Here is a 24,046-nt window from a genome sequence, read left to right on the forward strand (position 1 = left end):
AACGACGGAAAAACGAGGAACGCAATTCGTTTTCCTCGTTTGAGTTTTTCACCCGTTTAGGACCAAGCCCGTCTTGAAGTTTTTCCTGCAGATGTTTGCTTAAACAGACGTACACAAACACAACGCTACCAATGATATAACAGCCTATACACTATGCGGAAATAAAACCAAAAAAAGACATACACACACACACACCGCTTGCTTCCGTCCCCTTGCCCATTCACACTGAAACAGACCATACATTCGCGCATACATACCAAGAAAGGGAGCTCCAGCAAAAAAACGAATCCTCTTAGCGAATCCATTTCCCAAACCAACCTGCAGCTGCAGTGCAATTTAACTGTCCGGCAGGAAGCCGGAAGTAACCACCGGGTCGGGTGTTTTCGAAGACGAATGGAAAGTGTGAATTTTCTTTGCCCGATTCCTAGAAATTAAGCCGCTTCGGTAAGTGAATGACAGCAACCTGGCTGTCGTTCTTTGGTTTTTGTTGTTGTTGGGAAGCGATCGAGGAAACTTTTTCCTACCCTCGGGCTCGGACTCTTCACCTCCTATCGGTAAGCCCCCCCTCCCTAGCGGGTTAAGCTCAGGTAGCCTAAAGGTCCTGTGTTTTCCTGTGCTGGTGTTGACCACCGGTTCCACTTCAGCTGTTCCTCGGGTTGGTGCTGCCGATGGCGACCCGGAGCTAGGAACGCGCCCGCCATCGGAGACCCGGGACGGCGACCAGGGTGAGCAGCGCCAGGAGCAGGTTCCCCGTCCGCAGGACGCTACTGGCGACGCCGCCGCTGCTCGAGCTAATTAGGTCGTGCTCGCCGGCCTGCAGGCCCTTGTACAGCCGGCCGTTTTTGTGGATCTTGTTGTTCTCCTCCGACTGGTCAATGTTGGGCGTCGAGTTGATTTCCTACCGGGTTTTATTTTGGAGGGTGAAAAAAAAAGTTAGAACAAACCATGAAAACTTGAGCATAGCCTCGAACCTCGATCGATCTGCAAAAAAAAAAAACGTAGGCGTAGGCGTTTTTCCTTCGGTTTTTCACTTGGTTTCGCTTTGTTTCGTTCCGTTTCTGGTTCATTAGTATGGGGATCGTGGCGTGCCACTCGTCGAAAGGATAACCAACGGGAAGGGGGCCTCTTAATATGGGGGGATGGGGGGTAAGGCGTGGTATTAATTAAACTTTTCCGTGCAACACTACCCAACCCCCCGCTTCGAAAGGCCTACACCGTCTCGCGAAAGGGTCGCAAGAAGTCAATCGACTAATTACCCCCTCTAGCGGGAGGGGTGTAGGACGGGGGTTGGTGGTTGTTGATGTTTAGGGGAGCTATGTAGACGACTCCCATGGTCGCTGAAAAATGAGTCTAAATAAAACTAAATAAAGCAACATTATGCTTCCCTTCCGAGAAGCGTTCGGAAAAGTAATCAAAGGAAGCCACGACCCGTTCGCTTCCACACGACAACTTGGTTTCGAAGGACTTTTTGCCACGACCCTGCCCGGTATCTCCGCTCCAAACAACTCCTCTGCGTTGTGTACGCAGGGTGGGGGATGGAATAAATATTTAGATTGGCGTTGCGATCCTCACAAGTGTAAACGAAACGATCCTTCGATGCTCTCCAATGTTTCTACTTTTTTGCTGCTTGGTAAACAAATGAACTAAACTATTGATGGGCAATGATCTTTGATGACTACCATGAGGATCTTATTGGTAGACGAAATCGAAGTAGAGTTGTGTGAAACAAGAACAGGAATTGGTTATCTAAATGATTTAATGAAAGATTCATGAATTTTTGAGATACGTAACGATTCATGAATCATCAATAATACACTAGTGATGTGCGTAACGAGTATGAATCTGAGAGTGAGTAGAATCCTGAATCCTTTACAAGGATCGAAACCCGAATCGCAAGAGTTAGTAAATGAGTTACTAGTAGCCACAAATATTTGAATCCGTACAACGATGCTTCTCCCAACCAGGGATTTGAATACCAATCAGAGAGTTGAATCTCAAACAGGGATATGGATCCCATAGGAGTAATCTGGTCAGGATTCTGAACCCTGTTTAGGATTCGATCTCTTCTTACGGATTCAAATCTCGGTGGCAATTAGTAACTCTTTGGCTAACTAATGGGATTTGAATCTCTACTTGGGCTTAGAGTCCTTGATTATCTGCTTGAGATTTAACCGTCAATGGTGATTTGCAACTCTTTTACTCAATCATTCAAAGATTTACTCATTTTAACAGAATGTCTGTTAAAGATTCAAATATCCATGAGGACTACCAACAAATTCGCGGTTTAAAGTGGAAAATAGTAGCTCGACGATTAGAATCATCATCCTGATGATTGTTCAATCTGGTTCAAATCTTTAAAAAGAGTCGTTGATCTCTTCGCGAATCATGAATAATCGAAGATTCATATACCTCAAATATTCTCAGTACACTCAGAGCTTACATTTGTTGCATTGTTTGTTGTGTAGCTCGTAATTCCAGTGTTTGTCAATGTGTTACGTTAATAAATGTACTTCAAACGATGAGATGAATCAATCTTGAATCATAAAAGTATCGTTGGTTTCTCTTAAATCGATTGAGATTCACAAATGCTTGATGGTACATGAACCTTGGAAGACACTTGTCTGGCAGAAGATTCTTCAATCTTGAAAGATTGGTTACATCTTCCATATCTGATTCACATGAATCACTCGCGACGAACGATTCACAAGACACCGCTCTAATCTGAAGCCTACTTACGTCATTGTTAGAGGTATCCTCTACGCTGTTGAGGCGATGGGCCGATTTGGTTTTCTTCTGGAGTTCCATTTCTGTAAAAAAAATCAACAAGTTGAAGTTACTCTAAAGATTTTTTACATTGTTACTTTTAGTGTTATGTGAATTTCCTCATCGGGCTTTCGTAAATAACCTCAAAATGGCTACAAGTCATATACAAACAAAACTGATTCCCATTATTTGGGATCCCTCGATGTTCAAGGAATTGAGGTTATGTTTAATTTATCTTTATTCAACGGATTATGGAGCATCCTCGGAGAGCGTTGGTCAGACCGGCCCTGTCGCCATGGTGGTTGTGCGAATTGTTTTACCCTCGACGCGACAGTTGTTGAGGTCGTGCGTGCATGTTGGTATGCATAAGTCCGCCAAATATGTTCGGTTTCAGTTCAAAACATTCTTTGCTGTTTTGAAAGTCGACAAAACGAATACCGACTACGTGGAATGCCCGTAATCCTTCCACTCCGAAAGCTTTCCGGGGCGGCAATTCGTGGAAGAATTAGTCCAGGATTGTTTTCGGACTAGCAAGCACACAGAAACGTACACACAAACGCACGGTCATTGATCGCATGGTGGTGGAAAAGGAGAAAAAGCGTGATCCTGTGCCGACGGTTGATCCTACTCGACGATCCACGCCGTGTTACGGGCTCAACCTTCCATTTCGCAAGAGACGATGGCGAAGTGCAAGTGGAAGTAAAAAAAGGCGAAATCTATGTGATTATGTTTCCATGACGGTTTGCCACCATTTTGATGGTATGTTTTTTTTTTCGTTCATTTCAAAAACACATTCTCCTGTTTGCTCCGTTTCCGGCCACCATTGTGTGCCATTGTGGAAAACTCACCTCAACAAGTGTGGAGCGCGCGCCCAAAGACGACTCCCTTCAGCGCTAAACAATAGGCTTAAGGTAACAATAGTGAGGAGGCGGAGGGGGTTAATGGAGGAAAGGGGAAATAAACGCACGTTCACGACGTGCACATCACCCCGCGCGCTCTCGTATGCATTATCGCGATGAAAGCAGGGTGATTTTTAATATTTTAAGCGTTTACCATAAGCTCAACCATTTCCTACTGTCCTTCTCGGGTGTCCCAAGGATGATGACGGTGATGATGATGATGGTGATGATGGAAATGTTGTGCTGGCAGGCGAGCGCTTTGCCGTGAGTGGTTTTTTTTTTTGTTGTCGTTCGTCGTTTGGTTCTCTTCGAACCGGATCGGTCGGTCTTAAGCGTGGCGATTGTCGCAATCGGATGTTAACCCTTAACCCTTCGAGTTGGTTTAGATTTACGTATTGGAGGACTTACGAGCAGCAGTACAACATGTTACGATCTTTCAAACCCGTTTTTCATTCGATGTTTTCAGTAAAATGAAAATAAAAAAAGTAAACTTCACATTGCAAACATGTTAACAACACTTGGATAATGAAGAGCGCACAACCAATTGATCTTGAAGAACATTTAACAAAAAGATTTAAATTTACATGAAAAGAACTGAAAGACTATTTTAACATATGTACTAAAAGACTGGAAGAAATGAATTTCAATGTGAGGAAGTACGTGCAAATCCTTCAACATCTTTTATCAGCAAACGGCAATAATTTTCGTCTTCAACTCAATACTGATTGAAGAAACGGAATCAATTTTCGTTCCGAGGCAATTTGTTTTGACATAACGCATCCATTTTTGTCGCTTAGGCAGACACGTTTGTCTTTATCTGCATGCGTGCTGTTGCGTTGTGCAGATTTCGAAATATGTAAAAACAAAATGCACGATGAATATCTGTCAATAGCCCAAGTTAGTTTTTACACGATGACTTGATGATTTTGTGGGTGACAGTAGTGGACTGATGCAGTAATAGGATACAATAATTTTGACGATCCCTAAACATAAACATAAACATAAACAAATTTATTAAAATTGATTGTACTAAAAAAGTGTGCTAAAAACGCTTGGTCAACGTGAGAAAGTCAACGTGTTACAACTTTCATGCATACACAACTGTAAAAAAACAGCATGACAGTCGACATGTTGACTCAAAACACGTTGACTACCAAGCACACTTTTTTTTACAATTTTTTAAAAAGGAAATTTGTTTATTCACCCATTTGTAATCGTGTTAGAGTGAACTATTGCGGTTATAAAATCTTGATGTGTTAGTAAGTTTTCATCGTTTGTTTATATTTTCTTATAAAACTTTTGATAAATCTTGAATATAGTTTTTACTAATCTACAATGTTTGGTTCCAGAAAAAATACTTGTGTTCTCCTTCAAGGGTTAGACCTCCGTCAGGCAAGAGTAGAACTAAGATTCTTTTACTCGGTTTTCATGATGGTACTACTACTCTCTGTTTCTCTCTCTCTCTCCTTCTCTCTGCCTTTGTCCCTTTTCACCTATGAGGTTTGGGGTTTTTTTGTTCGTTCGCACCGTACCGTAAAGTGGCGAACGTATTGTTAGCACAAATTCCTCCCCCGTGGGTTAACGCGTGGAAGGAGGAAAAGCGTTTCTTTTTTTTTGTTTTTGTTCGCCACTCGTAAGAGATCCTCGTAAGGGACGGTGGAAAAGGGATTGGTTTTTATTTATTCCTCGATTTTCCGCCACAAAAGCAGTGCCAGCGCGCTGTCTCGGGATGGCTTGTGGGAGTTCGCTCGCAGACACAGCGCTGTTGTGTGGTTTTTATTCTCCCCCTCCTCCCTCAGTGTGTGTTTTTTTTTTATTTATGCACTTTGTGTGGAGCCGAGGAACCCCTCCTCCTCGTTCCACTTGCCGCAAACACATCCCAAGCGATAGGGTTTACATTTTGTGATTTGTTAAGGGATGAACGATCCCTACCGTGGTTCGACTACTCCGGTTTTTTCCCTCACACACTCACACAAACACGTATGCTAGTCGCAAACTTCGGCGAATCATTTCTGAAATTCCCCTGGATAATAAACGGTACGTTTTCCATTTTTCATCGTACCACATGTGGACACAGACCGGGTCGCACGAAGCAGAAGCCGTCTGCACTTTCGCTGCACGGGGTTTTGGGTATGGCTTTCGGTTTCTTCGCTCTTCCACTCGCTTTCGCCAAGGGACCAGTTTTCTAGCCTTGCCTTCGCTCCCACGCTTTACGACCTTTCCGACGGGTTGGAACAGGCCATCATCGCACCGGCGTATCGTCATCCGATCGTCATTATTATTACCATCCGGCTCTCGGTGTCGGATCGCTTCCTTCAGCTCCGGCAGGAGGTTTTGAAGGAGGATTCGGATTTTACACCCAGGATTTTCGGCTGGTTTCAATCTCTTGTTGACGCTTCTTAGGGAAGCTGTATGGATTGTGACCCTTTTTTTACGACGATTGCCAATTAATCGAAGGAGGAGGAAAATATTGGGTACATAATACTCACAGACCACTGTTGAAATCGCTTTAACACGTTGACTGCCAAGCGTTTTTAGCACACTTTTTTAGTACCATCTTTTTTAATAAAATTTGTTTATAACATTCAATAAACCGAAAGTTTTTGATGGCTAAACAAAACCTTAGCTTCACAAAGAATTGATATTAAATATTCCTATAATTTTTAAGTTACATTTTCATTTATTAGTGGGACAAAAACTTTTTAGAACTAATGACAGCTGGCTATCAAAAATGATAGCCATGGCAGTCAACGTGTTAACACGTTGACTGCCAAGCGTTTTTAGCACACTTTTTTAGTACAATATTTTTTAATTAAATTTGCTTAAAACATTTATTAAACCAACGATTTTTGAAGGCTGAGCAAAAACTTAGATTCCCAAAGAATTGATATTAAATATTACAAGAATTTTTATGTTGCATTATCATTTATTTCTAGGGCAAAAACTTTTTAGAACAAATGACAGCTGGCTATCAAAAATGATAGTCATGCCAGTCAACGAGTTAAAGACTGCTGCTCGACACCCGATTAGAGTAGATTCTCAGAAATAAACTCTTACCGTACAGCCGTATCGTGCCCTCCGCGTCGCCGATGCTGTTCTTCGAGATGCACTTGTAGCCGCCCATGTCCGCCTTGTGCAGCTTCCGGATGACCAGCGTCATTTGGACCGCGTACATGGAGCTTTCGTTTTCGTTCATCAAATACCGCTCGTTCGAGATGATCATTTCACCTGTTGTGAGAAAGAGAACGTGAGAGGGGGTGAAAGTGGGAGGGCAAACGAAAACCAGATGATTAGTTATGATGGCGTTCCACTGACACCCGCTGACTTCGGCGAAGTTATCCATTGCGGGACCATTTCGCCATTGATTAGGGGCTGCCAATAGCTAGAGAGGATGGTGGGAAGTTGGGGAGGAGTATGGGGAAGCTGTAGTGCGTTACGTTCACTTTAGCTGCGACCGGATGCGGTTCAAATATGTTGCGCCTTTTGCACGGTGCGCTACACTGCACACTGGGCTTCTCGAGAAGAAGATCGTGGTCGAAAATAAAATACCTTCATTTTTAACATTCACGTTAAATAAATGGCTTAAAATTTCAGTTTTACCCTGAATTTTTCCTGGTTGTTTTGCTAAACTGTATGTTATGTACTTAATTTGTTCATGCTAAAGTGTGTTGTGACCTTAATTAAGCAATCTGCATTTAAAATTCAAACATAGAAACTGTTAAAAACGCCCTCTTGACGATAAAGAATAAAATCAATCCTTTAGGAATGCTTCGGGAGCAAAACAAACTCTTCGCTGCTTATATTCGTTGTCAGGTTCAAAAGGCAATATTTTCACCGAACGCGCCATCTTCAATATAGTAATGAATGCCTTTGAATAAACGTTCCTCTGGTTTATCTTTCTCTTTTGCTAATCACTTGCCGAAGGGATCCGATTGCCATTTTCCGAATTGACAGCTTGCTAGCTAAAAACGAGAAACATTTCTAAACCCAAAAAATAAATGATAGACATTGTTGTTTCTTGATAGGAAATGAGCGATAGTCATCTTAGTTGCACTGGACTAAAAGTTCCTTAAACATTTTTGCTTCATGCTTTCTGAAGCAAGATAACAGCTTACATTGCGTATTTTACCTCAAATGAGCTTAAAATCTTTAGAAAAGAGTAAAACTTATTGGGATGTGTTACTATTTATTGGGATGTGTAGACTTTTGACAAAACTAACGCAAAACAATATCAAATCTACTGATTCTTATGACAATCAGACATGATTTTGAAGCGCTTTTTTAGGCATTAAGGCAAGGTGCGCTCATGAAATAATTCACGTTGCCATGGAAATATCGTTTACAAGTGCTGACTGTGACGGTGACTAAATTGACTGTATCATATACGATGCGAACTGTCGAAATCTCATGGAAAAGGAAACCAACATACTCAAAAAGAGTGGGAAAAAACGAACGATATCAGAATAACCTTGTTTAAAAGAACCAAAACAATCGGTATAATATTGTCAAGTATTTTAAAACGGTTATTCTATTGGCTCGTTGATGTAAGCTTTAGGCTCTCCGGTGCTGTTTGACCAATCGAATCGGCTGATGATCCCACTGGCTCGTTCATCCCGGCCGGCGCCCATTGTGCAGCTGGTGCGTTGCGTCTCGTAGCGATCGGCGACGATAAACACTTCATCGCCGACAGTCGCAAATCAAATGTGCAGCCAGAAAATTGGCAAACGGAAGGCCAATGGCGGGCGAAGGCTTTGCAGGCGCGCTGTTCCACCTCATATGCAGCCTGTCGCAAGGTCTGAAGGGGGTAGAAGATTTTGGGTAAATATGTTTTGAGGGCGCGTGCCTTCCGTGCGCCGGGTTTCGCTCGGGACGGAAGGGGGATTTTGCGGATGGACAAACCACTGTATTTGCCGGATTTCTGTGGACGTGCGTTGTGTGCTCCCCTCCCTGGGAGTGGGTGGAGGAGGAGAGGGAACATGTACACATAATGAGGCTCGACGCATAATCGCGCCGCCAGATACTTGAATCTCAAGCATGCATGGGAAAAGCACGAAGCGCGCGTGTGGCTGGTAAATGGTCGTGCGGTTTTGCTGGCACTATTCACCACACACAAAGAGGGATGAAAGGAAGGGGGGGGGGGGGGGATGGTGGAAAGTGGTTGTAAAATGGGGAAGGAATGGAAGGCCCACCGTGCGCCGGCTGGAAGGTGGAATATTTATTTCATCAAACAAAATAAATAATCATCCCACCCAGCAGGGCACAACCGTCCGTCGGCACCGGGTGGTAACGAAAGGGGGAACTTCCGCCACAAACGCGAGCGGCATCTGGCGGGTCGTACGACAACCGACACAAAGTGCGCGTTTATCACCGCTTGGCGTAGAACGTTTTCCACGTTTCGAGGACATTTCGGGAGGTGGAAGGGCCGCTGCGGCGTGCTGGCATTAAAACCTGGCAACAAATTTGCACACAACACCCCCTCCCTCCATTCACTCCCTTCCAGCGGCCAGGGTCCGTTTGGTAAACACGGGCCACAACTTACCCCAAGCCGGATTGGCAACCAACAGCTGGAGTTGCAGCAACGCATCATCTGGCTAACGAGGAAGGCAGGGGGTAGGAGAGAGATAGAGAGGGGACAGGACAGGAAGGATCGTGTGGCGCAGGCACGTGCGTGTATTTTATGATTAACAAGTAATTTAACTTATTTACATTCATAACATTGAATAAATAATTACAATTTGAACAGATAATGCAAAATACATGCACCATCCGACCACCTACACACACCAACACACACACAGACTCACTAGAAGGAAGGATGGGACGCTCTGCTTTCAAAATAGCAATAAACATGTGCGTGTGTGTGTGTGTGTGTGTGTGTGGGTGCAGTGCGTCGTGGCGTGGAGTGCGTGTACCATTTTCCGTGCCAAACTTTGCGGCAAAAGCGCGAGAAAAGTGGGCCGCTCCATCATCACGTTCGCTATTATCCTGCCCAGTTCTGCGCACACACGCTCACACACACGCACGCACACATAGTGGAAAAAGGCTGGGAAACGATCGTAAAAAAGTAAAACGAGCAACCATTTGATATAGCGGCGAAAATTCGCTAGCGAACGCCAGCGCCAACGGCTGTAATTTGTGCGCCATTTTTTTTTTCTTCTTCTGTATTGAAAGTTCGTGAGGGAAACTAGCTGTGGGAAGAAGGGAGGGGAGGGAGGATAAACGGGACCGTTTATATGCAATCGCAACACAATGTCGCTGTGCGCGACGCGTGCAAAATTCCGCCAGCTTTCTCTGAAGGCGTTTGAGGGCGGGATGGGGTGGGGGGATGGTTCCCGATGGTCAAAATTGCGTTTTAAATGACCATCAGCCGAGGAGGAAACCCGGGGCCGGTGCCCACCCCGTCAAAAAAAGTGCCGGAAAATGCAACGTGGCGCATCCTGTTTTTCCATCTGCGCGTTGCATTGCGATGCTCGGGAAAACCGGGAAAAGTCGGCGTGTCAAATAGGGGGAAGCCAACGGTTGTTGGCCACAGGCCGGGGTCAGCGAGTGTAGCTTCCAACTGGACGTTGGATCGACGCGTCAGTGGTCGTCAACTTGCAGCGTCAATGACAGTTTGTGCCACTCATTTTTTAGAAATACTTTCGTCTAAACAAGTAGAAAACATGTTCTTCTTTTTTGTTCTTACAATTTTTCTTACAAACGAGTGTCTTCTTTTTAATTTCTGTTGATGTTTCAACACGGTGACTGCCAAGCACATTTGGCACACTTTTTAGTACAATCGTTTTTGACAAAATTGCTTTATAACATTCACTAAACCGACGGTTTTCGAAGACTTCGCAAAGAATTCGTTTTTAATGTGACTATAGTTTTTACTTTACATTTTCTTTTATTTATAGGGCAAACCGTTTTTAGAACTAAACTAACTAATCATACTCGAATGAAACAGAGTGTTCAATTTTACCACTTTTCTTTTTGTGCATTCATTTGTTTATTTCAACTTTTACATTTCTTAACTTATTTCTTTTTTTACTTCTAAAAACTTGTTATCCTATAAGCAAATGAAATTGCAACATAAAGATTATAGTAATATTAAAAACTAATTCTTTGGGGAGCTAAGTATTTGCTTAGCCTTAGAATACCGTTGGTTTTGTACATTATGTATGCAAATTTAATAAAAAACGAGAGTACTAAAACATTGTGCTAAAAACGTTCATGATATGTTTGCGATAACATTGTTTTACACAAACTTTACTAATCACCCATACTTCTATGCTCTTTGGAGTTTGGCCAATTCGAGAACAACATGTTATTTTTTCTGTAACGTTGAGAAACCCTGGCCAATTCGTCCAGTTGACAGGAGGACTGGAATGACTCGAGTCTACGAATCATGAATGCGGTGCTCTCCTTTTCCAGTAGCGCACGAGCTCAGCCTCCATCTTGAGTGCGGATGGCTTTCCGTCCTAAGTAATCAACAAGTTTGCCACAAAAAGGCGATGCTCCCGATTTTCCGACCGGTGGGTGTTCGACGCGGAAACGTGGAAAATTAATTTTCAATAAATTAAACGCCACCCATTGCGCTGAACGCAACAGCACTCCCTCCTTACCCCTCGCTTTTCACGCAAAGGAAAAGTATCTGGAGGGTAAAAAACGTAACTCACAGCATCCACGTTTTCCGCGACACATTTTCCCGATATCTCGAAGGTGAAAAAAAAGCCCGAAAATAGTGCAGCACAGTATTCACCATCGGCCCGACGTTTTATGCACCACAGTAGCAGCAAAGGTTTTTTACACTCGTCGTTGTTGATGTGTATGTGTGTTTTTGCATTTTCATCCCACTGGTTGATGCGAATTTTTTACTTCGATTTTCTTTCACCAAATGCTTCACGATTCACTACCGGTGCGACATGCCGGGCAGCACGACGGTGGACGGTGCTTAATTTTCCGAACGGTGGATGGAGGGGACTGGGGTTGTCGCCGGTGGCTTCGGCATTAGTGAAGATTAATTACGCACCGGGCCCCCGGACGGTTATGGATCATTGGGTGAGCAATGGGGAGGTGGGAACACTTACCCCGGGTGGTGCAGGTGGGGGGGATTGGCTTACCATTTTCACGCTGCCAGTAGTTGATGGCCTTCGGCGAGGCTTCGACGTTGCAGATGAGCGTCACGTCCGTACCGAGCGGAGCGCCGACGAGCTGATTTGGCACCTGGATCAGTGGATGAACTGCGATTGGGTGCGCGACGAGCCATGGTGGAGAAGAGGGGGGAAAAGGAAACGATTAGCTGGTGAAAGACTCGCTTGATCCTTCAACCCAATTTGCGGAGCGACTACGAAGTTTCCAACACCGTTCCAGGTTCGCGCGAGATAAACAGGAACGTTTATTGTTGCAAAACAGAGAAGCGAACACGCTACAAAGTTTTCCACATTTGCCAAGCATCATGCAGCTTCCGCAAATCAAACCCAACCAAGTGGCGCTACTTCTATTGCAAATCCCTTGGATGATTGCGGTTTCTAACTTTTGCATTCTTCCTTTGCGAGCGCAAACTTCTTTCCTACTTCTTTGTGCTCGTTTGTTAGTTTAGTTATAAGTTGCTTACAAAGTTACCTAGTGTTTGCAGGGGAAAGTGGGGAATAATGAAATATAAGGATAAAATTTAACGAGTTTTTCTTTTTATTTCTAGTTTTACGGTACGTGTCGTATTGTATAATATCTAACGAGTTTTGAGCGGAATTTTTACTTTTACTAGTTTGCACAGTATTTCTTAACTTGTTTCTTACATTCTGTTGGGATTTCTCTGCTTCATGTCAAAATGTTACCTTTAAAACGAGCTTTAAAAATGGAGAGTAGTTTTCTTCCTAAACTTTTGTAAACTCTTTTTATTCTCTTTTAAGAAGCACTACAGCATTTTTATTCGGGGATAATATGCACCAACTAATTTGATTCTCCATACGTTACTCTCAAATCATTTGTTGTCCTGTTGTTTCGTAAGCATGTTTTGAAGGAAACGATACATTACAACAAACGAAATGATCGGAATTTGGAAACGCATTTTCATTATTGAAATTTCCTAGTGTAACTGTCTTATGGAATCAAAGTCACTCGTCAACTCTCTCAACATTAATTGAATATTTTTATTTTTATTAACCCTTTTAATTTACGCTTTTTATGTTTTTTTAGCCATGGGTAATTTTGTTCTAGAGTGAACCGCAATAGTAATCCAGAATAAAGTTTATTTATGTTGTTTCTCCCTTTATATAAGTTTTAAATGTATAAAACATGTTAAACAACTTGTTTTCATAACTGTTTGATTGATTTAAATTTTAATTGTGGTAAGCAGTGCCATTTATTTAAAACAACAATACGAAACTTTATTCAAAATATGTATAAAAAGATCCTTGTAGGGCTAGACATTATCTTTACAATCTGTTCTTCCTTCACTTCCTTGTGTTGTTGTCGTTTATCATATTTTGTTTTCCGCTAACCTTTATTGATGTCGCCAGGACCGCAAGCTTTTCCGAGCGTGATTGTCGATTTTTCCCGGCAGCAAACCTCTGCTAATGGCAGCAAATCATAAACACGGTGTGCGGGAACGGGCTTAATTTACACCTGTTTAGGGTTGTTTTATTGGCGTGCTGCTAACCTTTTCCGCTTTCCTCTTCTCGTTCCCCGAACGGGGGCCCCCGAGGGGGTTTACAAATCAGCCTTTTCCCAACCCCATTTCCTGGCAAAGGGGGCGTTTCCCACCCGACACGGATGGCGTGACCGATTAACCAGCGACACTTTCCATATCATTACAACGGCGGAAGGACCTAAACCCTTCTCCAACCCTCCTTCCTCGGGCTCGGGTGGTGAGAGAATATTAAAATTAATAATAATTATCAAACAATATTCCATGGCACATCCCGTCCCCCCCTTTCCACTGGGACGGGAAAAGGCCACCTGCCTAAGGCGAACCGGCCCGACATTTTCCCGGCCCCCTTTTTCATGGGAAAAGTTTCACCGGCCGGTCGAGCCGAACCTACGTTCGGGGAGGGTGAGGAACATCTAGGGGTAGGTTTCACCATCCCAAGAATCACCTCCAACACCCGATGAGCGTGTGGGAATGTTTTGAGCGATTAGCTTAAACGTCGCCCTCTTCCTTTTCATCCCTTCACTCCTTCCCTTTTTCTTCCTAAGCTTCGTGCTAATTTAGGTTTTGCTAGTAGTCGGCTTTCAGAACGCTCCCCCGGGGGGTAAGGGTTCGGAGTGGTTCCTGGGGTGGGACTGCATCGGCTTTTATAGAGGAGCTAGTTCGGGGTGGGTTCGCTTCCGTGTGTTGGTACCGTGACCCTTGTTCCTGCTTGAGTGAAAGTGTTGACAGCTCGAGTGGTATTTAAGCTGGCAAAAAACAGTGAACAAAAGACGAGTTAAAGAAAAGGTGTGCACAAAATGATGGTTTTAACACTTATTCATGGTCGTGATGTTAATGCGCATCTAGCGTAAATAAAATAACAAAAACGTACTAAGGGTCCGTTTTGTTTGACAGATGAGCGTCAACGTTTGATGAATCAATGCACAAAGTAAGAGATCCTAAATTTATTAAAAAAGGGTAAAAGGTAGTGATGGCACAAGTATTCCGATTTTACCTCTTTAAGACCATTTCCGAGTCAGAGTAAATACTGTATTAAATTCCGAATGCTCCGTCAAATATGGATTGTTTCGATGAAAACAAATTACTGGGATTGAGTCCGGATTGCTCCGGTTGAATCCGGATTGATGATTTCCGGTTGCTTTGGCTTTGCTTCTTTCTATAAAGCCAAGGCGATGTGGATTTGTGTCATGTGAGCTAATTCGATTCAAAAGTTGCGAAATGGAAAGAGCATGTGGGTGAATGGAGAGTCTATACCAAAATTCACTCAGCACGGTTTAACACACTGAGTGTGATTTGGCTCACAGGGGTTGAATTGGCTCAAGCCCAGAGATTTAGATGGAATGCGAAGGGAAGGACTCATTCTGATTGTGCCAAAATTTTGCGAAGCGAGTAAAATCTCAAATGAGACGAAATAGATCTCAGAGAGTTGAGTTCACTCATTACGTACATTTAACTCACTCACGCGCTCTGATTCAGTTTGCACTTCACTTGTTCAATTTAATGTTGCTAATGTAAAACATGAATCGGATAACAAGCCATAAGTTACAAATCAAGCTCCTTCTGCGCGCCGCGAGTTGATTCGGATTCGGATTCACATACGCAAAGAGTTCGGAAGTGATAAGTTCATGTAGGCAAAGTTTGCAAGTCCTTGGTGTCCGATTGCACCTCCGCTAGAAGGCGGAAAGAAACGGTTGCGTATGAAATAAACCTGCAAATATGTAACGGTTACGGCATGGTAAAGGTTATGGCCATAAGCGTACGCCGATGGCTGCAACAATTCGTAGCGGTCCGGGTGCACCGAGTTTAAATTGTTTCCCTTCATTTTACTACCGCTTGAAGCACTTGGATGTTTTTGTTACGAGTGCGTTTATTCTCGGTGCTTTTCGAACCCAAAACACCAATCGATCTTTGCCGAGTCTCGGGAAACAGGAGACATAGTGTACCGATGGCGATGGCAGTGGGTGTGACCTTTCGGACAGAAGGGATTGCGTTAGGTCCTCGCCAGATATATCTCTCCCCCGGGTGTGGCGCTTGGGTTTGCCTTAATGAACCATAAAGCTCTACGGTTACCGTCCGGAAGTCGAGGCAAAACGACGGCTGCAGATGGTGCCCCAGAGCTCGCTCCCTTCCTTGGTAGAAGGTTTCGAAATCGGAGAGTGCACTGCCGGCAGCGCTGATGTGAGTTGTCGCACCTTCCACCATAACCCCCCCACGCCGATGTGGTGAAAGGTTACGGTATTTTTAATAACAGTGACTAACATTCGTATGGTAATTGTCGGGGCCAGGATCCTCGGTGCGGCTTGGAACAATCAGGCATCGGTCGGGGGTTGGGGGATCCTTTAATTCCTCTTGCTAACAGCAGGATCTTACCGTCCCTAGGAGCGGCGATGGAACTTAGCTTGGCCCCCTTTTCGGGTTTTGGGTAACTGAGTAAGGGGCAAAGGTGACATAATGGCCTTGGAAATGAGGGGCAAATACACTCTGTCGATATTCGTCGGCGTGGAGCTGGAACTCGCATGGTTCGGTAGACTATGCCCCCATCCACCTTTTAACCTCACCAAAGGGACCGAGAGGTCGGGGATCAAATGTAAGAATTGAATTAAATTGAAATTTTGTCCATGCTCCACGACAAGGAAGTGGGACATCCACACTGCAGTGCGACTATCCGTTTGTGTGTGTGTGTGCTGTGACAGACCGACATCAGTATGCGCCATGGGGCGCATCCACCGCTTCTCCGGCGGCGTGTTCGTGGTCTCTGGCATCCGGTATCATGCCAGGGTACACGTTCGTCGACATCGTTCCACCGGACGGTGAGCAGGGTACACTTTCAACACTTGACGCCGTCATCGTCGCGTCATCGTCACCGTGCGGTTCCACCCCACTCCAGCGAGGTGCTCCGGTGAAACGCTGATGTTCTCGGGAGATTTTAATGGTCGCTGAACGAAACTGATAGCCCGGACGAGACCGGAATGTGTGATTCGAAACCGGAAAACTCGACTCGTCCGTAGACTCCACCGGAATCTTCCAACCTTTTTGGCCTCAGACCACAGGCGCAAGGTACCCTTTGATTACCTTGCAAGTTTCGGTGGCAACTACGGAACTCCTAAAAGCGGACAGACCGTTCGTACCCAACATTTGGAAAAAGTAGAGTTGTTTGATAGAGAGAGGGAGAGTAGAAAGAGTGATAAAGGGATAGAAACCGAAATGATAGTAGAAAAAGGTAGACATCTCATGGTGGAAAGTTAACCGTCACACACCGGCAGTTCAATGCATGCTTTAGGCAATTCAGAAACGTTGAGCAAATGTATCTTAAATACTGTACTGTACCCTCTGTCTATCTTTGTTAGTCCAATAGAGTGTTGTATCAAGAACTTGTTAAACTGTCAAACATTTGGATTTATACTATATTTTAAAGGAAGTTCTCAGAAATTGGAGTAGAATATTTGAAATATACAGGTTCTGTTTATCTCTTGCAAAATAGGAAAACTAAACGTCGCTCGAATATGCTAATGGGTTTGCTGTCTTTCGCCTTCAGCTAGCCTTGTAACTTACAGTGTACTTGCAGCTTGAGCCGCTTGCTCACCGACGGCGGGACGCCATTCGAGGCGATGCACATGTAGGCACCCATCTCTGAGCGCGTCACCTTCGTCAGGGAAAGCATCTCACCTTCCACTATCGTTGCTGCATGGAAACCATTGTAAACATTATACGATTGAACGAAAAACAAACTCGAATTCGACGATGGGAGAACCTTCCCGTATGGCGGCTTACCTTTCATCTTGCCATGAGTGCCGTTGCGGGCGATTATTTCGCGTCCATCTTCGCGCCGCCACACAATCTTCGGCTTCGGGTAGCCCCGGGCCTTGCAGATGAGCTTGGCGGAGCCACCCTCCGGCACCATCATGTCGCCGGACGTCTCCTCGTAGATGATATCCGGCGGTATCACCACCTCGAGGAAGGCGGTCTGCGGAGAGGTGGTTTAGGTTCAGTCTCCTTTAGAACACGCAGATTTCCTCACGTCGCTCCGACAATTACCTGCATCTTCATCGGGTCCGTGTTGACCTGACACATGTAGACGCCCCGGTCCTCCATCTTCACGTTCCGGATGACCAGCGTCCAGGTGTTGTAGTCGTTGTGCGTCACCGACAGCCGCCCGTTGTTGGTGATGACGTGCTCGTGTATCGCCAGTATTGCCTTCGCGTCTGCCTTGATCCAGGCAACCTGCATGCATTCCCGCGTGCCGACGGCAGCAACACAATTGAAAACGGATACTTTAGATCATTTCTTTCGCAGAAACACAGGATGATAACACATTCACGCACGCAACGTTCCCGTGAGACATTCCACAGGACAGCGCGTTGGGTGACATTGGACAAACAGAAATGGAAACTAAAGTTAAAAGTTCAGGACCTAAGCAAAACAATTCGCAACCGTACAGTGTGCATTGCGCCTGTCAAGATGTCGCCATCCCTGTACCTGCGAATGGGGTTCTTCTACATACTTTCAAACGTGACAGAAAGTATCGAAGTGTTCAACAGTTCACGGTTGACGACATCTATGCTTAGAAGCTACGAGAATCGAGTTCTCCACTGGTGCAAAAGGTAAACAATCTTACTAAGCATGCAAGGGTTTCTAATGACTATACATATCATGCGTGCAGTCGTAAAAGGAGATCTTCGGTACGTTTGAGTCTTTGAAGTTAAAACAAATGTCGAAAAGGACTGACATCATAAAGCAACTTAAAACAGCCTTGCGGAAAGTTGACGTATAATTAGGTTATAGCCATTATCGTATGTTTAGTACATTCCTGTACTGTTTTCCTGTCCTGTAAAACCTGAGTGTCACAAATATTCGGAAGCAATTGTTACTTATTTGATTGGTGTGAATTGTTTTAGCTGTCAATGACTTTTAACACTATGACGTCTGACCGATTCACGATATTTACATCGCTCTAGTGCCGCAAAACGCTATACAATAGAATCGCGTTACTACCGAAACAGACTTTTGTTTGTTTACATTACCGATAGAGCTGTCATCACTACAACACAGTGCGATCAGTGGGACGCCAGAGTGTTAAGGGGAAAGTTGATGGCACTATAAGAACTTAAAGCTGAAAGTTCCTTCTCGCAAGGTGCTTAATGCTTGTCGAAAAATTATTGGAATAGGAATCGATGCATGCTCGCATGCCGGTGGGAGTGAAAGCGTTAACAAAGTTCTAATTCTACAGTGAGTGCTTTACTACTGACTAGAGCCGCTGCCACCCGGAGTATCCGTTTGGCTGGATCCAGCGGGGCGAGGCAGCGGCGTTGCATGCTACGGAACCATGAAATATAGCATTTATCCTTCGGATTTGTGGAACAAATAGATTTAACTTTCTTTTACGTGTGCGCACTGTTTACGTGGTGCTGGTGCTAGTACTTTAACGAGAGGCCGGTGCGGGGCTTATTTTGTGTGGGTGCAGGCGTTTTTGTTACATCGCGTTTGGAGTGCGCAGGTTGGAGGTGCGAGTGAGTAGTGTCGGTGCAAATGCTAGCAAATACTGGTGCAGAGATGCAGAAAGAGGGTGCTGGTATTGCTGGAGGAAGGTTGAAGGCGAGGATGTGCGAAGATAGTGTACCGGTACGGCTACCAGGTACTCGTTCGGACAGCTGTAAGAAACGTACGTTTGCGTTTTGGGAAGTGTGGAGTGGCGAGGTTTTGGGCTGTGTAGGTGTTGGCCGATCTGCTGCTAAGCGGCACGATTGGTCCTCACGGACTGGTGAGGAGCTGGTTCCATTTGTGACTGAACCCATCCAGTAAACATCGCCAAGCAGCAACAGATCTTGACAAGGAGGTACTAGTATTTAGTGGTGGTGGTGATGGTGCATAACTGGTAGTTACACTACGGTGCAATTGCAGTGGGGGAGAAGAACAAAACTGGTCTGGTGGTGGTGGTGGTGCTGGTGCTGGTGGTGGTGCGCTGCTACGCCACTAAGATGCGGTGCACTGGGAGGTGTATGATATATACGGTTGCTGTGCGGATAATCGCTCGCGAACAACTTGCATCATATGAAGTGCACTTGTGATGGAATGGATAGGGGCTCGACTTAGGACTGCTGGGAGCGAACAGGGATGGAACGTTCTGATTGGGTTCTTTTCAGCTGGAGTTCGAATTCTGCGGTATGAGCTTGTTTCCGCCAAATACATTAAGCAACGCCCTTGTTTTTTGGTTTTCGTTCCGTTCAGAATAACTCCGGAATCGGAAGGAAAAGGCAATACACCCATCAAATCGATATATGAAGTCTTGGGCGGGCTGAAAACGAACCGGGGAAGGGTAGTCAGGTAGTCTGGGACTGGGTGGTGCGTTTTTATTTCTCGATTAGCGGTGAGCGAAAGTAAAACCACAAATTCTGGGAAGAATCGATACCATATTTCACGCCGGAATTGGATACATACCCTGGCCGGAGTTGCCTCCCCACTCACCCGATAACCACCGAGATTGTTCACCACGCAGGTGAAGGTGGCGTCGCGCCCTACGGTAAGGAGAGGAAGCGATGAAAGGCGTTCAAAATGGGGAAGGAAGGAGTATTTGGAGCACTGTATAGCGCTTACCTTTCGCCACGGTTACGTTCTCCAGAGGGTACACAAAGTCTGGCTCAAACGCTGACACTGCAGGTTTGGTTCGTGGGGAGGTTTGTTTTTGTGAGGTGGTTAAGCGGGCAGTGGCGTTGGCGGACATTTTGGGAGTTGACAGCGAGTACACGCAGAGTGTGCCAGATGATCGATAGAAAATAAGAAACAGTTTAGTACAAGACATCTTCGCTCCCCTTTAGTTTGGTATGTACGTCAGTGAGTATGTGATCTTCAGTCGCCTAAGCTAGTCTATTCTCGGAAAGAGGAGTCTATATGATAGAGGAGTGACCGTTAAGATGGCGGATAGAGGCTGAGCTGATGCCTGCCCGTAAGTCTGAGGTGGACAGTGGGGATTTGATGGTAGTTCAGAATGGCCTATAGCGGGAATTTGGAAGAATTTTGGAAGACTAAGAGAGCCTAGGACGACAGGAGTCCCTAGCTTCTGCTGAAGCCGGGGAACGTGTTGGGCCTATGGATGCACACAGTGGGTTGTTCTCGTGGTCTTGTGGTTGTGGTTCGTGGTCCTACGGAAAAGAAGGCTAAGAAATGGCTAAGGGCACCTACATTGATTGGGGCGCCTGTCTCGCACCATGGATCCCGCCGCCCGGTTCTTACCGTGTGCTAGAATTATCGCTAGCGCTATGTACAGAATAGCTACAGGTCGAAGGTATTGGTAACGGTAAAATTTATAATTAAAACTACTACGGCTACAGGTGTAGCCGGGCCGGGTCGGGGTGTGCGTCCGTCGCCCCGGTTCGCCGCGCCCCGTGCGTTGCGGGCTTTGGTCGGTCGAGCTGGTGGTGGTGGTGGCGCATGGCGAGCGGAAGTTGGGACACGGTGCACCACCGGTGAGCCGCCCTAGGCTCGCGGCCTCGCTGTCGTTTTGATTGCTTCGTGTTGAGGCAGTAGCTGGATGATCGCGCGGAACAGCGCTGGATGAGGTGGTGACGCTAGTGGCTGTTGTCATCTTGCAGTCATCGGGCTCAACGTGTGCATCCTCTTCCCGCTTCACCCACCGCCGTCTTGCGTAATCCAGCGTACCTGTGAGGTCTGCCTCTGTGTTAGCTTTGGAGTTGCGCGTCTGCACGTATGTTTCCCGGGTTTGATTCAGCGTCACTACTCGTACGATGTCCTGCCGGGTGACTGAAGAGTTTCTGTACTATCGAAGACCATCCTAGAGCGTTAGTCTTCAGCTGAGTGGTATCTAACAACGGGCAGGAAGAAACCAATAAGACATAACAGATTATTACAAGAATTAAGGCGTCCCACTTTGCCCGTCTTCATCAGGTTCGACAAACCGACCCACATCCCGGCAAAAACTTTCCAGTGTGAACTTCTTAACGCCTTATGTGCTTGCTTATCTGCACACTTGCCAACTCACGCACGATGACGAGGGGCGAACGAGTGCAAAAGAAAAAAAACCATATCGTTTGTGGGAAGCGGCAGCATATGTCTCTGTTTCTTCACATCGTTGATCGCTGGTGCCTCGACCAAACTATCGATGCGATGGTGGCGCTAGTTGCCTTTTACATCGTGCACTACTCCCCGCGCCCCTTTCCCCTCCCGAAGGAAAGGAAATGTGTAAATAAATAAAAGTCATCGTACCGCACTCCGTGACCCTGGGTGAGTGGGTGAGTGGGTGATGGGTGGAGGAAAATTTATCAAAAAAGTTTCTCCATTCGGAGCGCAACCCGATTTTCCCATCCAGCCCCGGGCACAGCTGTTGGAAATTGGCCGAGCGCTTCGGGTTGCCGCTCGGACTGACAGCGACCTCCCCGCACTTTGGAAGGAGGAGGAGCGAGAGGATCGCAAAAGGTGGCAGCGGTGGGTCAACGAGCGAAAAAGTGGAATGTAATATGCAACATGTTGTCCGGGAAAATTTTATTTTCCGTTTTCTTGAGACACCAGTTTGGTGCGCCAGTGATGTGTGTGTGTGTGTGAGTTGGGTTTTTCCATTCCCCGTTTTGTTTTGTGTTGGAACTTCTTTTCCGATCCGATGGGTGAAGCTTTTGCCCAGCTGTTGTTCCATCCCGGCAGATGACCGCGGGGCATGGGAACAGCGATCCGGGGGACGATCCCGACAACGACGATGTCGTCGGCGTGAACGACGTCGATGATTACGGTGGTAGTTTTGCGACAGTTGAAACTGTCATGATTTTGTTGTTTGCTGATGCGTCTCCTCCCTCCAACACTACCAAAACTCAGTCACTTCTTCTGAGAAGTTTGCTTCAGCCGTTGCGACTTTTAAACATTCGGCTTCATGTTTTGCTTTTTTACTTCTAAGCCCCTTTTGTTCTAAACTGTTTGATTTTATTTATTCATTTATTTAAGATTTAATTTTTATTTAAACGTTGACTACCACGTCACCTATTTCGCAGGTGACGATAGCAATCCTCACTAGCCTTTAACAATTCATATATCAGTACGGTATATTCACCACAAAAATGTTTCTTTTCGGAAGATTTTTCTTTGCTTGGTTTAATTTGTTTTCTGATCAAATTTTATAACAAAATACTGTACTAAAAAACAAAAACGCTTGGCAATCAACGTGTTAACACCGCGTAGTGGGTGACAATTAACAATTCGGAACATGCCACGAAATACATATAGTATTGCACCGATGTTGTAGTTGGATGTAGCAAAAACAGTACAAGTACAAGTATGCTCAGGGAAGCATCGTATATTTGTTATTAGTTTAAAAATAAGCCCAAGCATTTGATTAAAATCAAATTTAATAAAAAAAGCTTGTACTAAAATATGTACAAAAAACGCTTGGTAGTCAACGTGTTAAAGACACTCATTAAGCTTTTTAAGATGTTTCACAATGTTTTGGAACGCTATCGAAACATAGAACATAGATATTAATATTGAGATCAAAACAGAATAAACATAAAAATTCAACTAAAACATAAAAATGAAACTAAAAGATGTAATAGAAATCATTTTAAAGATGTCTACAAAGAATTTTTGGAAGGTGTCTCAAAATGCTAAAGTGAAATGGAAAAATAAAACAAAACACGAAATATCAGCATCAAGGTCAAAGTATCAAAATGGAGGCGATGCAGCTGTCGGACGAATTATAACTGCATTGCACGTAACAATTGGTGTTGTTGCGTTCGGCCACAGCCGTGAGGGGAAGGAAAAAGAACGTAAACCTCTACACCTCGCCCTCTTCCACCCCGTATCACCTTCCCCTTTCCTTTCTTCCACTTTCCCGCTCTTGTGCATTGGACGGGTTTGATTGGGCAATTAATTACTCCTTTTTGGAATGCGGCGGCATCCAAGCTGTTGTGTGTGTATGTGTGTGTGAGTGGTGTGCTATTGACAGTTTACTGTAGCCCGTATCGGTGTCGGGTGGTTTCGGAGGTGGGTGGTGATAATTGCCTACCACCCTGGCACGCCGGGCCAACGGTGTTTGGCGTGAAAATGAGTTGTCGTTTCCGCACCCCAAACACGAAATCACCAAAACTGGAAAAGGCAGTGGGGGTGGGTTGTAATAAAACTGCAAACTTAAAAAAAAAAAACGACACACATACAAACACACATACGCTAATGGAAGCACGTGCGCAACGAACAAATTCGAGCCGCGGTGAAAAACTAAAGGCTAGAAAACAGGCGAACATCCGGCCAGTTTTCGGGGTTTGCCCTTTATCGGTACGGTTGTTTGTGGCAAACCTGCCCTCATGCCTCGCACGCACACGGAGAGACACAAAGGTTTCCGGCAGGAAAAAATAAAACCAAACCGAACGAACGAACGATAATGCTCATAATTATGTTGTTTTAATAAAGTGGGAATGCACTGTTTTTATGTCATCAATTATCATCATTGCAGTCACGGATTCCTAGCACGGCACCGCATCAGCCATCGAGGCATGTTTTCCGCCAACCCATTTTCCCCATTCCCATTTCCTGGCTTTCAATTTTCCCATTTCCTATTCGCCCCGAAGCCGGAAGGCGACAAGTGTGAGATAGTGTTCAGTAAAACCAAACAAAAACGATAGTGTCACTGACAGTACACAAAAAAAACACACACATACACACACACACACACACGAACACATATCCGGTTTCACCGTCACACGCTGCTGCTAGCACTTCAGCCACTTTTTTCCCGACTCCCCAAAAATGGGGAAAAACTCCC

At 45.1% G+C, this 24,046-nt stretch overlaps 1 protein-coding gene across 1 annotated transcript; it reads right to left on the bottom strand.

The window, feature by feature from the left end:
- Positions 1-682: 682 nt before the first annotated feature.
- LOC131291193 (protein amalgam) lies at positions 683-21,213 on the bottom strand. The gene is made up of 11 exons (XM_058320385.1): positions 21,175-21,213; positions 20,521-21,064; positions 19,885-19,941; positions 19,729-19,805; positions 17,329-17,514; positions 17,065-17,257; positions 16,846-16,974; positions 11,765-11,884; positions 6,720-6,890; positions 2,737-2,807; positions 683-898 (listed from the first exon to the last, which is right to left on the bottom strand). Exons 1-11 carry the CDS (start codon positions 21,211-21,213, stop codon positions 683-685), a joined length of 1,803 nt encoding a protein of 600 aa, XP_058176368.1.
- Between the last annotated feature and the right edge of the window lie 2,833 nt (positions 21,214-24,046).

This window comes from Anopheles ziemanni, chromosome X (genome assembly GCF_943734765.1).
Source record: "Anopheles ziemanni chromosome X, idAnoZiCoDA_A2_x.2, whole genome shotgun sequence".
Lineage (NCBI taxonomy): Eukaryota > Metazoa > Arthropoda > Insecta > Diptera > Culicidae > Anopheles > Anopheles ziemanni.